Source organism: Neolamprologus multifasciatus, chromosome 3 (assembly GCF_963576455.1).
Source record: "Neolamprologus multifasciatus chromosome 3, fNeoMul1.2, whole genome shotgun sequence".
In the NCBI taxonomy this organism is placed as follows: Eukaryota; Metazoa; Chordata; class Actinopteri; order Cichliformes; family Cichlidae; genus Neolamprologus; species Neolamprologus multifasciatus.
Window position 1 is genome coordinate 37,381,407 of NC_140441.1, and position 16,427 is coordinate 37,397,833.

General features: G+C 38.5%; 3 protein-coding genes across 3 annotated transcripts in view; 1 reads left to right on the plus strand and 2 right to left on the minus strand.

The window, feature by feature from the left end:
• The window catches only part of LOC146522988 (type-2 ice-structuring protein-like), an 88,443-nt gene that overhangs the window by 36,016 nt on the left and 36,000 nt on the right, over positions 1–16,427 (plus strand). The window lies entirely within an intron of this gene.
• LOC146522990 (sialoadhesin-like) lies at positions 845–3,683 on the minus strand (the record flags this gene model as incomplete). The annotated part of the gene is made up of 6 exons (XM_085148079.1): positions 845–1,191; positions 1,704–1,952; positions 2,075–2,305; positions 2,431–2,784; positions 2,976–3,200; positions 3,323–3,683. Coding segments are annotated over 6 exons (1,752 nt in total), but the record flags the coding sequence as incomplete, so codon positions are not given.
• On the minus strand, positions 13,076–15,837 carry LOC146522991 (ladderlectin-like). The gene is made up of 5 exons (XM_085142934.1): positions 15,602–15,837; positions 14,136–14,245; positions 13,746–13,880; positions 13,468–13,579; positions 13,076–13,394 (listed from the first exon to the last, which is right to left on the minus strand). The coding sequence occupies exons 1-5, from the start codon at positions 15,663–15,665 to the stop codon at positions 13,327–13,329; spliced, it is 489 nt and encodes a 162-aa protein (XP_084999060.1). The 5' UTR covers positions 15,666–15,837; the 3' UTR covers positions 13,076–13,326.

A 16,427-nucleotide genomic window follows, 5' to 3' on the forward strand; every position in this document is an offset into this window, starting at 1 on the left:
TGAAGTCGCTGTACTGTTTTGTTTTTATTTTAAACAGTTCTGGGAGAATAAATCCATCCAGCTGGCAAAGTGAGAGCTGACTCCTCTGGTCATTCGCACAACACAACGCAGAGAATTAACGGCAATCAGAGTTTAAGGCCAGACCGGCTACATATGCATCAGCATCACTCTCCACTGTGCTGTTTTTTTACTTTCTGTTTCCATCAGCTGAGTCCTGTTTTTGGTTTGACTGCATCTGTACAAAGTAACAGAGTTTCTGATTAGATCTTCTCAAAAATTAGATGGTGAACTTTTGCTTGGAGGTTGGCCTGATGTTTCCATCCAGCAAACTCAAAACAGATTGTCATGGATACAATCAGATTTCTTTTTAAAATGTGGTCAAATGTTTTTACAGAAATGAACTTTTCTACTAAAAATCAATTTGTAATAAACTACTAAAATATTTACAATAGCATGGATAATGATAGTATATTAAACAGAGTAAGAGATTAGACAAGATGTTTCAACAACATCAATTCAATTCTGACACTGTCTCTATCTCACTCTCACCTCCATTGTCTCCATACGTTCATTTGATTTAGCTGTAGAGCTCCAAGGTTTCTTCTTGCTAATAATAAATAATCACATTTTAAATGTACAACTATTAAATTAGAAAGTCAAAGACCACTTCTGCAACAGAGCGATGTTTTATTTTACCTCATCCACAAAATCACAAGAAGCAGAGGAATCAGCATCAGGACCACCAAAGTTAATCTGATAATATTCTGTATTATTATTGATTTCCCTAAAAATGGAGAAAGAAATTTGATGGGATTGAGAGAGAGCATACACTTTGTTTTTGAAAACCTGGAGAGGAATCTTATTTTCTTCGTAATGCATCAATGAAAATTGTTGCAGTAAACAGACTTGTAAATGTAGAAAGAGCACCTGTCACAACAGTGAGATGATGGGAGGTGGAGCTGCGACGTCCTCTTGTGTTCTGGGCTTCACAGTAATAACTCCCACTGTGTTCAGGTCTGAAGTCAGTGATGATGAAGTTCTGTCCAGATACTTTTGCTGAGTTATCATCCTCCTTGTACCAGGTGTAGTTAGCTGCTGGGTTAGCATCACTGCTACAGGTCAGAGTCACTGAACTGCCCTCAACTAACTGACCAGAGGGACTGACTGACACAGAGGGAATCTTTGGAGCATCTGGAGGAAACCGAGAAAAATTATTGTGAAATTTTTACAGCAACATTTTAATATTCAGTGTGAGAAAATTTCCATCAAGAATAAAAACATGACAGGAAACTGTTAATCACTGATATAATGATCATATGATGTGATATGATCATAATTCATATGAAAATAAGAATTCTTATAATACTATGATATTAACTATTATCATAATTTGTGCTATGTGTGCTGTATATATTATATTAGAAATACGTTCAATATTATTTGTGCAGATTATATCAGTAAGGAAGCTCATATATTGATCGATAACTTATGGTGAAAGGGGCATTAAAGAAGTGTGAACTTCTTCCAACTCATTTTTGATATTTAGCTGAATCAGAACAGGTGAAGCGATATTGAAATGTAGTTGCGTTATTTGTATAGCCTTTTGTATTCTTTGCTCAATGAACTTCTGTGTATTGTTCATATGATGGAAATAAATTGAACACAACTCCCAGCTGATCACTGATCTGCTGATGTTTACTTACACTGGACATCTATGAATAAAGACACAGAGAGCTGATCCTCAGTCTTGCAGTCGTAGATTCCTCTGTCCTCAGAGCTGATGGAGGTGAAATTATAAATACCTTCTGGTGTTAGAGGCAAGATTTGGTTGCCTTTGTACAAAGTGTTCTTAGCTGCTGGATTAGCATGTGTACGACAGGTCAGAGTGACTGAACTGCCCTCCACTATCTCACCAGAGGGACTCACTGACACAGAGGGAAGCTTTGAAGCATCTGCAGATAAAAGATTTCTTTATTAAAGTTGGCGTTTAAACTCATGTAACATTACAGCATGATAAACTGTAGCTGGCTTGGAGCTGTGATATGTTGTTGTTGACACCGTGAATTAAACTCACACACTGATGGAGAGCAGTAATCCTCGTATCCAGAGAAAGCACAGGAGATGATGTCTCCAGGATTAAAGTAGTCTGTATAAGCAGAAGTTTGCTGTGTCGTGTTTTTCTGTCCGTTCTTGAACCAGACGTAAGAAAGACGACCAGCTGGACTGCAGCTGCTTTGACACTTGAGCTCTGCCTCAGTCTGAGTCTGCTGGACTGATATTATTCTGCTCACCTTCACCTGCAGAGCTGAATATGACAGCACAGCAGTGACATCATGTAGAGAGAGGCTTTATGTGTGGATATGTAAGTCTACATTTGATATCTGAGATCACAAAAGCAAAAACCTGCTAACAGTGTGTGTTCTTCAGTACCTGTGACAGTCAGAGTTGTTCCAGGTAAACTACTCTTCAGTTCAAAGCTTTGTGTTTTGAATTTAAAGTGATACTCGGCTGAATCCCTCTCTGTCAGGTCTCTGATTCTCAGATTAGAGCGTCCTCTCCCTGTTTCAATGACCTCAACACGACCTGCATAGTGGGAGTCTGTTCTGAGGTCCTCGGGGTGTGAGCGATGCTGCCACTGATGACTACGTTCAGGACTGAACCAGAATTTGGACACAGCAGGATGTGTATGACTGTAGATGCAAGAAATGTCCACTGATGAACCTTTGAGGGCACAGATGCTTCTGCTGGTGTAAGTCACTCTGTTACAGGTTTGATCATCAACACCTAAAATATATGAAACAGATTTGTTAGAGGAAGATTTGACTGCAGCACCACAGAGCAGGAGGCTGTTGGGACTTATTGATTTATTGGCTTTACTGAGATATAAAATAAACATGAAGATGCAGCAACATCTTTTTTATTAGAAACAGAAATGAATGATATGTTTTGTCAGTGTAAGACTGAAGTAAACTCACACACTGAAGGAGAGGAAAGCTTCTCGTATCCTTTTACAGCACAGGAAATGCTGTCTGTATGATTAAAGTGTTTTTCAAAAGAAGACTCCTTTCTGTCAATATTCACTTTGTTCTGGTACCAGACATATGAATGAGGATCAGGTAGACGACAACTGCTCTGACACGTCACCTTTTTCCAAGTAGGATACAAGATTGGCCAAGTTTTTATCACTTGTGCCTGGAGAACTAAAAATTATACACAGCAAAATATAAAATATACACAACATTCATAGCTTGTAGTGTCTCAAAGTTCCACCAAAACATTTTATTTTGAAAACATGTTATACATTTAAATATAAAAATCATACCTGTGACAGACAGAGTGACTCCAGGTGATCCAGTATATTTCCCTCCTGGTTGGTTTGTCACAAATCTGAACTTGTACTCAGCTGAGTCGCTCTTTCTCAGGTCTGTGATTCTCAGAGTGCAGTCTTTGTTATCGCAGTGATAATGAACACGACCTGCAAACTCTGCCTCTGTCCTCACATCCACATGTTCATCACCTTTCATTTTAGTAAACCATACAGCTTTTTCAACTACAACCATGTTCCCATTTACTCTGGATGGGTACGTGTAGGTGCAGCGTATGTCCACTGTTGATCCTTTTAAGGCACAAATGTGAGTAGAGGTGTAAGTCACTGACCAACCATCCTCACCCTGAACTGCTGAAACACATCAGAAACAAAACAATGAATTCTTCTGCTTTTAAAGGTGTGTCCACGCTCTCTACAGTTAACCTGTATGTGAGCTGAGGCAGGAGGACACACACTCTGAAGGTGCAGCGAAGGAATTTCACCTGTGAGCCACGAGGAGGCTGAACTGAAGAGAAAGGTTTTTGTGAGAAAAGAGATGTGACCGAAATAAATGAGAAAAGCAGAAACTGATGTGTGGAACTTTACAGCTGATGGGAAAGTTTCTTAAAACATTGGTCAACCTTTGTCTGCATGTGAGCAGTTATTTATGATGCACTTTCTTACATCATGTCAGGGAGCAGCTGTGTGCAGGCAGGAAAAGACCCAGATGCAGACTCGGAAGTGGAGCATAACTCAAAAAATGGCTTCATTTACAGACTGGGGAAATAAACAATACAAACCTAAACTGGGAAAAGCTAGTTAGCTGACCACTCAGGAAACACATGGAGAATTCCACAAAACCAAGGATGACATGACACGGAACTGAGGGAGACTGTGACATAAATACACAGAAAGCTAACAAGGAACAGCACAGGGGACCCAGCTGACACTAATAATAATAATGAGATGGGGAAAGACCAAACACAATATGATGCACACTGACGAGAGACTGTTAAAGTAAAACAGGAAGTACACGACAGACACACAGACCCAGAATAGACACTGAACAGAAGTAAACCAACACAGAACATGGGGGTACAGAGTCCAAAAGCTAAGCAGTAGAAATCTCAAACCAAGGAGAACAGAAGAGCTAGAAGCACAAACTGAAACCTGAAACACAACCATCCTAAGAAATTAAAAGCACAAAGCTCAATACACTGGTTTACTGACCGCGGACACAATAGTGCTCAGCCTATGTCTGCATCTGATCAGTTATTTATGATGTACTTGAAGAAAGACTTGTCAAACAGAAAAAAAACACACTTGAAAAAGAAATTTACTGTTAAAGAAGTTTAACAGAAACTATTTTCTCTTCAAGTCTTGCATAAACAGAGCTGGAGCTTAAAATGTTTAGAAAACCATCAACTGCAAATGTTCCATATTTCTGTGTATTTTCTTATAGTTGATCAAGAGTCTGTTATCTGTAAAATATGAAAATGTAAATATAAAATACCTGACAAAGTGAGAAGACAGATGATTGCAGCTTGTGCTCCTTTCAGTCTCATGGTTGGTGTCCTCCTCTCTTTGCTGTGGCTGCAGACAAGTTCAAACACATCAGCAGGTAAATGATATATACAAGAAATGATGTCCATCATATTGATCTGATGTGTATCTGATGGTGCTGTCCACTATAGTTAGTGTGCACAGTTACTGTAAATGCCTAAAATGTGATCAGAGTGCAGAATTTCTGCTTTGCAATCTCACTGTGTTCGAGACACAAACTTCTTAGTTTAACCTGCTGCTTCCTTCCTCTTTCTGACAACTAAAAGTGCTGCAATTTCATCATTTTACTTCTGCATGTGCAACCAATGACTGTATTAAAGTAAGTTGCTGCTACAGCAAAGCTATTTCACACTGTGTTGTTTTATGTTGTGTGACCAGAAATTTACTTTGCAAAGGTTATAAATCATCAAGAAAGATCGACCTGCCAACTGCTGTAACCGACTCGTTTCGAGGGTGCTTGGTTCGCCAATCAGCCAGTTAGACCACTTAACAATTTGACTAAACTTCTGTTCTTTACAGATATCCAAACCATAACGATAAAGAAAAACATGAAACAGATTCATTAAAATGCAATAAAAGAGAATCATCACGGTTTAATCACTGTGGAAACAAACATGGGAATCACCGGTGGCCCTTTTTGCACACAGCTTAAAATTTAATTAAAGTAAAATTAAGCTTTGTATCAACAACTGTTCCCAGATATTTACTGAATAGATTCCACAATCTGGCCTTTAATAGAAGTTTGACTCAAAAATGAGTCAACACCTATTGTACAAAAAGTACATGCACAAAATCTGCCATAAAACCCTGACATAGCATTTAACCCTTTAACCCTTTAAGACCTACCATAGAACCAAGTCCGCCAGAGCTTATATTATATTTTTACATGCTGTAGTGCCATTTTTGGGAGCATTTCAAGTTGCTATACATCAATACAACCATTATAGCCCAGATTGTAATAATATGTCTGCATTAAGTGCATAGTAATAACATAAATTGCAAAAAAGTGCAATAAACTACAAAAAAATTGAAAATCGTTTTTGTTTTTTTAACATATATTTCTAGTTAGAGAAATTTAAGAGGCTTATCCCTCAAAACTGTAAATACAAAAAAGTTGCACAAAATAGTTTCCCACCACAGGAAATTTATTTTGAGTGTCTTCATAGTTTTATTTTTGAAATACACCAATTTTTATATACTGCAGGAAAAACAAAAATAAATATTATAATGCAAATTTGCATAAAAGCAGCATATGCATCAAAATAAACTATTTCCAGCAGTGCAATATGAGTCCTAAGCATCCCAGAAACGATACAGAAAGTCATAAAGTCAAAGATAACTTTTAAAAACACCAGTATAGGCTCATGAGGACCTGATGGTAAAAAACTACATTTCCGCGAGAATGACATCACTTCCGGTTTCGGGCAGGTCATGGCGGACATGCAAAAGTTCGCGCTGACTTCTATTCCAACGTAGGAAGTGTTGCAAACAGCTGATCAGATCAGCAAAGCGTGTTTCTGGAATATTATGTTTTTGTTGCTGCAAGTGCTTTTTATGCAGTTTTTGCAAAGCTATATGTGGAAGGAAACTGTGACCGAGGACAAGCTGATGGCATAAGATGTAAGTACAACTCCTCCGGTTTCATATGCAAAAAAAATTATTGCGCTAGCTCACGTGGTTGCAGAGCTACCGGGATTTAAAAATAGTGACGCAAAACAGAGCGTGCCTGCTCCGACCGGCTTTAAAGGGTTAAATGGGGATGGGACATTTGTGGTGATGTGTAAAATTATCAGAGGACCTTTTTAATTTTCAGAAACACTTCAAATGTTTTAACATAAAGAGCAAACCAGTGACACACTCCAGGGGAACCACAGACTCTAGACTGAAGGTGGACTGAAGTATGAGGTAGCTGAACTGAAGAGGATAAACATAAGAGAAGCCTTTCTGAGAGAGAAGTCACTGAAAAAATAGTCCCTCTGTTTAACACATTCATCATTCTTCATTTACTGTGAGATAAGATCACAGCATGCTTGGTGAGAAAAAGGCAGAGAAATGCAGAACTAACATGTGAAACACTGAACTGTGATGAAGGTATTTTGATAACAAAACGTTGCTGTAATCATGTTTTTTCAACATGTTAAATGTCTGTATTCTACGGAGCCCCGCAGGGGACATGGGAGGAAAAAAATTAAGACGGACTTTTGCGAGATCTCGCAAAACTAACTCGGGATCTCGCAAAAGTTTTGCGAGATCTTGCAAAACAAATTCAGGATCTCGCAAAACTTTTGCGAGATCTTGCAAAACAAACTTGGGATCTCGCAAAACTTTTGCGAGATCTCGCAAAAGTCCGTCTTAATTTTTTTTTCTCCCATGTCCCCTGCGGGGCTCCGTAGAATACAGACATTTAATAAGATCTCGCAAAACAAACTCGGGATCTCGCAAAACTTTTGCGAGATCTCGCAAAAGTTTTAGCCGCATTCTTCCCATTAGCTCGAAGGTAAGGGGAGGTCGAGACCTACTACAGCCGGGAGGAACACCGCTTTCCCGGCACATCAAGCCTCGACCTCCCGGTCGGCTTCGAGCCAGCGTCCGAAGAATGCGGCTAAAACGTTTGCGAGATCTCGCAAAAGTTTTGCGAGATCCCGAGTTTGTTTTGCGAGATCCCGAGTTAGTTTTGCGAAATCTCGCAAAAGTCCGTCTTCATTTTTTTTCTCCCATGTCCCCTGTGGGGCTCCGTAGTATTCGACATATAAGTCATACATAACACGAAGCAGAATCAAAGTTATATAAATGGCACTCTTATATTGGCTTGAAGGGATATAGAATAAAACACGAGTGTTTAAAGCCATTACATGTAAACGTTTTATTAACTTTATTGTTTCCTTTAGAATTAAGCTGATAAATGATTTCATGTTTCATGGTTGGTGTCCTCCTGTCTTTGCTGTGGCTGCAGACAAGTTCAACGACAATAGCAGGCAAATAAAATACAAGAAATAATGTCCATCACATCAATAAATACACTGATCTGACCTCAAATGTAGTTCATGGTACTGTATACTCCACTGTACTTGTTTGGCCAAATATCATGATTAAAAATCTGGTAAAATTAGTAAAATTGTAGAAAAAACATCTTTAATTCAGATTATTACTGAAAATTAAATGTGAGAAAAATATGATTATAATTCCCTCATTTTACTTTTAAGGTAAATGGTCTTTACCTTACAATATAAAGCCCATTAAGGTAACTGTTTTTATGACTTAACACTTCTTAAACAGGCCCTAGCAGGGCCTCCTGAAACTGCCCTTGTGGGGGTGTGGCCTCTTTCCGCCTTCTCCTCTCTTGCTCCACCCCTCTGTGTCTCTCTGACAGAGGGGTGACATCTGGTGGCCACAAATATGAAGAGCAGCTTGAATCCACAAAATAAAACCAACTGCTTCATTATGATTGCTCACTCTACAGAGTGGAGTTCTGTCTGATTGTGTGGAATTTGGTTGTATTGCTTTGAACATGTATTCTTTGGTGGTTAAAAAAATGTGGTTTATTTGTTTAATAAATAATCGTGACCAGTAATCTTTCCTTGTTCAAACACGCACCATTGTGTGGTCTTTCTTTGCTTGTGACTTCTTGATGTTGGTAAATACAATAATTGAAAAATACCACGTTACATACAATATACATATGATAATGTACAACACATTATGGAGTATGCTTCTGCTGTGAGGTCCTGCCTCCATGCACTTATGCAATCAACCGCTAGACGGGTATATTTATAAATAATATTATATTGGGGAAATTTTTCCAGACATATTTTTGACCTGGGGGTAGAATTGATTGTGAAATGGAAAGGGAAAATGCTTATGAACTTGCAAATTAAAAATATGATGCATTTAAAGTCCTTTTTCATTTGTATTTAAGAAGAAAATTTGTTTCACTGTGCGATGGCCAAACCTGTTCCTTTTCGTGGAGATAATTTCTTCTGCATTAAGGGAAATCCCTTCACATGGCACAGAAGATGCTGGAGTGCAGAGAAACTGGTAGAGACGCAGTTATACAGTCTACCTGGGCCCCACAAACTATCAGCTAAAGAGAATAAACAAATTAAATTGCTGCACATTTGGCAGACTAACATTTTCAGATTAATTAAACAATAAAATATATATTTTTACAAAATTACATGTAAAGAGTCAAGTGGAAGTTTTTCTAAAGTTATTTAATGATATTTATATTATGGAAGCAGATTTTTTGACATTTTACCTTTTTCCCGTTTTCAGATATAATAAACACGCACAAAACAAAAGCAAACAGCCAGAACACAAAGCTGGAAAACCCACCCGATCGACCAAAATCAACTCAAAATTCTCCCACACATCAGAACCTCCTCTATTCCTCGCTGGCTCCAAATCTCTCAGTGGAATGATCAGTGGTTCACTATCTGTCACCATCAAAACACCACAAATCCCACGAATGATTCATTTCCTTATAAACCATTGAATCAGATACCGAAGCAGTCACGTTCTAAATGAAGCTTCGGACGTCACTGATCACGTGACTCTGGCCAAACGAATCAAGCTTCGACACAGTGCTTCTGAAGCAGTGTGTTGATTTTTTTGACACACGCACCGGAGCTTCAGCTTCAAGCGGGCCATCACTAGCTTGTAGCCTTCATGTGAGTGGTATGGGCTTGTGGGCCTCGACAGCAGCAGCAGTGAAGCTTGCTGGGCTTGTGGGCCCCCAGATGTGCCTCTTCGTAGTGTGGAGATTTTTGTTTGGTTGTTGCGACATTTTTCTTTTTCTAGTGTTATTGGAAAAAACATTGGTGGTGTTGCCGGCTCTTTCAGTAAAGATTATTTGTAATAAAGCTGTAATATATACTGAACAGTCTGTATGGTTTCCTTTCATTCAGTTCCTGACCCATTTGTTACCAGTCCCCACACACCCCCCTAGACCTCTACGTGGGGACGCAACAATACAAAGAAACAAACTCAGTCAAACAATAAAGCTACACTAAAATCACAGAAAGTTGAGGCGGAGGAAAGTTTACGTGGAGTGACACAACCCTAGTAAAGTGCACACACACCTCATTACCCAAGCCACTCCACAAGGAGCTAAAGAAGTATTTGGAGGACCTGCTGAAGAAGAGGATGAATTCAGAAATCATGGTCCCCATACTCATCAACCACAGTCTGTGTGCGACTGCATGGGAGTGCACTGCTTCTCAGTGTTGGACGTATCATTAGGGTTTTCTGGAGGAGAGTAGCAGATCACTCACATCCTTTATTACACCTTTGACTTTTACTCGCCTCCAGTGCAGTATGGAGGAGTGCCGATGAAATATCTCAGCCATATGTGGATAACAATTATGTCCACAGCAAACAATTTGAGTACCATCTGTGTGATATTATGTACAACTATCAAGCACATGGTGTGGAGCTGACTCCAAACAAGTGTGAGGTGTTTAAGGCTTGAAGACCTACCATAGAACCAAGTCCGCCAGAGCTTATATTATATTTTTACATGCTGTAGTGCCATTTTTGGGAGCATTTCAAGTTGCTATACATCAATACAACCATTATAGCCTAAATTTTAATAATATGTATGCATTAAGTGCATAGTAATTACATAAATTGCAAAAAAGTGCAATAAACTATAAAAAAATTGAAAATTGTTTTTTTTTAACATATATTTCTAGTTAGAGAAATTTAAGAGGCTTATCCCTCAAAACTGTAAATACAAAAAAGTTGCACAAACTAGTTTCCTACCACAGGAAATTTATTTTGAGTGTCTTCATGGTTTTATTTTTGAAATACACCAGTTTTTATATACTGCAGGAAAAACGAAAATAAATATTATAGTGCAAATTTGCAAAAAGGCAGCATATGCATCAAAATAAACTATTTCCAGCAGTGCAATATGAGTCCTAAGCATCCCAGAAACGACACAGGAAGTCATAAAGTCAAAGGTAACTTTTAAAAACACCAGTATAGGCTCATGAGGCCCTGATGGTAAAAGACTACATCCGTCCTGAACCACCTGGATCTGGTGGTGTATTTTGAGGCTGTCGGGAGCCAGCTGGGGGTGGTGGTGGTGGTGGTACTGTCATGATCCTGGGTCGTTTACCCAGCGTTTTGTGTTTCATTTTGGATTCATCTTATGTTTTCTGTTAATTCTTATTTTGTATTAGTGCTTAGGGTTTGGTTCTTCTGTGTAGCACTTTAGTGTTCTCCCTCCTTTGCTCTGTTTGTGTCCCTGAGTTTGTCTTTGTGAATTTCCTGTTTTACTTTGAAGGTCTGTGTCTGTTATCACTGTGTCAGCTTGTGTCTTCCTGTCATCTTGTGAATTAGGATCAGCTGTGCTCCTCTCCTGTGTGCCATTACCTGATTACCTTGTGTGTGTATATATAGTGGGTGTCAGTCAGTGTTCCTTGTCGGTTTGTCTGTGTCACTCTGTGTTATTTTGGTGTTTCTCTGCTCCTCGCCTCGTGTCCTCCCTTTGTGTTATGATTTCAGGTTTGGTTTTTAGTTTTCCCAGTTTAGGTTTTGCTTGGCTTGTTCCTCATTTTCTGTTTTTCACTTTGCAACGCTGTAAATAAAACCTCACTCGCATCTCCATCGCTGTCTGCAACTTGGGTCCTCATTCACTCCATCACACGTCTGGTGCCCCAGCCGTGACAAATAAAGTTGGAATTATTTTCTTAAAAATAAAACATATAATTATTTTATTGTTGTTTTTAAATATTTTTTTTAAATTACACACCAACACAAATTCTCCTGTGTGCAGAGCTTCTCACCTCGAAGCTCCCCTGGGTTTACTGAAGTACACAACACTCTCCTCCTGAAAACGCCGGACTTGACCCTAGCTCATATTTAAATAGATGGAATCTTCTTGGAATGTAACGATTTGGACAGACGGCATTCTAATGTTTAGTTTCCCCAAACCAGTCCACCAGAAATACACATCCAGCAGGCTAAAGTTTCCAACAGGAATGGTAAAATATCTTCTTGTAAGACAACAGAAGATCAGAGAATTGTGCCCCAAGGCCTAAACAGTATTCAAGGTTATTAGGAAGAAACAACGATAGGAAAATAACACATAAGACCAAACAATTTAATGGAACTTGGAGCCTAATTCAATAAACACTGCTTTGTTTCACTGAAATCTGACAGAGCCCAAAATATCTAAAGATACAAAGATATGTTTCTCTGACGTGTGTGGTCTAAAAAGTGAACTCAACCCGTTAGAAATGTTGCTAAAGTCATGAAAGTTCCTTCTCTCTTTTTCTTTTCCAAGATTGCTTGATAAATTTTCTATAGGCTCCTCTTGTTCAGGTTTTTCTTTTATCTGTTTATTTCTTCATTTCCATTCGTGTTCTTTTTGTGCTACTACATTATTTGTGGTATACAATTTGACATGTCTGAGGCAGGACAGGCAGAAAAAAGAGAGGGTTGTAGGGGTATGTAATAAAAAGATACAACATAAATAGAAATGCACAATGTGTGTGTGTGTGTGTGTGTGTGTGTGTGTGTGTGTGTGTGTGTGTGTGTGTGAAAGAGAGAGAGAGAGGGCCAAGTGTGAGTTTGTATGTGTCTTTCCTAGGGTAGCATTGCATTGGTACCCTACATTGGCAGTAGTAGGGTAGCACAGCTCTTGTTTATACAAGCACTCTCATGCAGTAGTAATGACTTGAACAATAGCCATTTTGTTTCCGTTTTCTTTGGCACATGCACTGAAATGTTCTGCAGAGAGAACAGAGTATGATGCAACTACAGCCCAGCCCATACAGCAGTATATTAATGACTAACTTTATATTGCAGTTGTTCTCCTCACTGAATTTTGTTCTGATTACAGCATCCTCCCATGCAGTTACATTTGTTCCTAACCCTTCGGGAACCCTCATGTTAACTTTTATCGAGTGGAAAAAAGTTAGCATTCATCCCCCAGCTTCACTGTGTTTATATTATGCTAACCATAGCTGTGTAGCTAGCCACCATATAGCACATCATTATATACCAGCTAGCCCAACTTCAGTAACCCTACAAACGCCACTTAAAAAAAGATTTCCAGATTTTCTATTATATTCCATGACTTTGTAGCTCCAGATGTTGCGAATATTAAACCACACAGTGATAGTTGCAGAACTGTACAGATTCTGAAGTACATATTGCAAAGCTTTAATGGATTTAAGACAGATTAATGACACACCTTCATTCAATGCTCTTTCTTTATTGATTTAGAAGATGAGAGATAAGAGTTCAGTCTACATCTAAATGAAACTGTGCTAAAAGCATTCTTTCCACAACAAATGCATTTCTCTTGCATTAAGAGACAACCCAGGTCTTGTTTATGTTACTTGTCGCTTCATTCCTTGCGTAGCATTACAGCAATAAAGGAGATAAAAGATGTATAATGACACACAGATTCTTCAGGTGATATCTTGTGTGAAGTATTTGTGCTTTCATCAGATTTTCTTGGCGCAGACAGATGGAATAACATATTCACAGCCATAGTCATCCCAGCACTTTTTGTCTGTAAGTACCAAAAACCTAGTTAGTGCTAAGTAAACACATGATTATTTTATCATGACCACACAGTGATTTACCTGACCAATTTACATATGCACAGTTCTGATTGCCCTGATAGTTATCAGGCTGTCCAGTACACCAGTTTGTGTATTTGAGAGGGGTCCCGTCACTCCAAAACCAAACCTTTTCCTGGGAAACACAAAATAATAAATAATGCTTTCTAAAAAAGGCACATTGATAGTTTTCTTTTGTCTATAAAGGCATAAAAAAACTTTTTGTTTTTTGCATATGGAATTCTTTTTTATTCTTGTTTTTCTTAATTTCCTGGTAAATAACTTTATGTATTTTAGCATACCTTTATTGCATCCGAAGCTCCAATCCAAGCATTTCCATCCTGCTTAGTAGCATCAGATATCAGCCTCTGAATCAGCTGATAGTCCTCAAGGCTGTGCACAGATGCAAGGTTTGCATTCATGGACTGACAGTTTATCTACAGCGAAGAGACAGCAGAATTGCTAAAAAAAATATTTTTTTCTTTACATTGGTAAAGCGGAAAAAAAGTGCAAGAGCGAGGGTGAGAGAAAGAAAAAAAACCCACGGCTCGCGATAAGGAGCCGGTTCGCGTCGTTCACGTCAAAGATCCAGCTCTAAGAGCCGTTTTGTTCGCGACCGACACATCACTACTGGCTAGTGACCAAAAGAGTGAGACTGCAAGCAACTGGTTGGTGATAATCACTGATATTACCTCAGCCTGAGCCCAGCTCATGGGCTTAGCAACATAGATGAAGCACTGGTCGTAGTACTCAGTCCAACCACAGGGACAAGATGGGGACTTCTTGACAAGATACCATTCTCCTATTGACAAACAACATGATTTTGAATTGAGTCATTGTATGTGATTAACTGGTTTCATTGACACAAGTACTGCTTACTAGGGGTGCAACGATACACAAATTCACGGTTCGGTTCAATACTTTGGTGTCACGGTTCGATATTTTTTCGATACAGAAAAATGTTCATGCCTTTTTAATTTGTCATTTATTGAAATTATAAATATATATTTTAACTCAAAAGTACAGTTTTTAAATTTAATGTCGCTGAAACAACAAAATAATAAAAATAATTAAATCTATCTGATCGAGAAATCACTCATTTTTGGAAAAGAGAGTTTATTACAGAGAAATGGCTCTTTCCAAAATAAAAGCTATACTATGCGCTTCTTCTGGGCTATATTCTCAGCAGCATATTAAACATATCAGGTCCCCATAAGGAGAATCATGTGCTAACGGCTGTCTAAATGACTCGGGTAAAGTTTGTAGCGTGCTTGTTGTTTTTGTCTGCTTCCACTTGTGTTTGCACTAGGATGATGTCGGCGTAAATGTGCAGTCATATTTGTTGTGTTCTCACTAGTGCTGTCAGCGTAAATCTTGTTAAAATGACATTAACGCCATAACGTGGCAAATCTCCGTTAACAAGTTACCGCGGATCGCCCCGTGAGTGGGGCTGGACGGCATCAACACATTAACAAGCTAACTGCGCTAACGCACTAGTTCCCACCAATTGAGCGTTGCGTGGCACATCCGACATACTGTTTTACTTTTGTCCATGACGCGCTTACCTTCAGGGTACAGACAGCATCGTTAGAAGAAAAGTTGATAAAATAAATGTAAAAAATTGTATTGTTCGATACATGCGTACCGAACCGAAAGCACTGTATCGAACGGTTCAAGTTCAGTATTGTTGCACCCCTACTGCTTACGATATTCATAATTAGAATCTGAATTTAAAAAAAAAAAAACAATTATTAGATATGTTTGGTTTAATTTGATCAAATAAGCCTTTAACATCATTGTATTTACCACAGACTTTGCAGATTAACATGATAATATTATGTGGTGTTTAAACTATATATTTAAAATTTTCTTTGTATGAGCAAATATGTATTCCAACAACTGCCTCCAACTAATTCTGAAAAAAAGAAAAATAGACATTATATCATATTTAGGAAAGTTGTTTTTTTTATGGTTGAGGTTAAAGATAGAAACTCTAGAGGCTTTTATGGCGGTTTAGAATTTAAATTTTCAGTTCAGGTTAACCAGACATACTAAATATTATCTCAAAGTAATCAGAGCACTGAGAAGTCAAAATTATTGCATCTGTGTTGTTCCCTGCCTTTACAGTATGATAAAAGAAATATACAATAATATTCACCAGCAGCAGTGGTCAGGGTCGCCATTGCACAGAGAAGTGCAGAAGCAGTCATCAGCTTCATCATGGTGATCTTTAGTATCTGCAGGAAACAGAAGACCCAAAGTGACCAGCAGTTAATAAAAGGAAGGATGGAAGATGATCAGGAATCTTATGTCACAAATATTGTAGGATATCTTCTCTTCTTGTCAGTGTCAGACTATAACCTCAGTCTTACAGAGTGGATGTGCTAAATAAGTCTCAGTCCTGCACTTATATTCACTCTTAGATACACATCTCAAAACCACAAGCAAACACTTGGCATCAGTGGCGGTCCTAGCCTGTTTGGCGCCCCGGGCGAACACTCCCTCTGTTGTCGGAACCATACTGAATTTTGCCAGAGAAACACACACAGACACACACATATGAAGAGAGAGAGAGTATGCATCGATGCATAGTATGCAAACAGCTATCAAACAGCCATCATAATTCGTCATACAATGAGAACAGGACAAATCAACAATTTACAATGACTAATTAATATTAAAATCTGTAACATAATGTATTGTTTGGAGTTTAGTCTGTTACTGTTACTATTTTTACCATTTCTTTTTGGAGCAACTGTAACACACATAATTTCCTTAGGGATTAATAAAGTATTTTGATTCTGATTCTGATTGTTTCAGGATGACCTGCCATTATCCAATGACACATCTGCTTTCCTGCATCTTTTGCTCATTTCTCCTCCTCGTCTTTTCTCTTTTTTCTAAACTGAGCACCTGATGGCTTTGAACTTTTCTTGTTGATCTTGGTTTTACTTTTGCACTCCAGTATGAACACAAATCCCCCA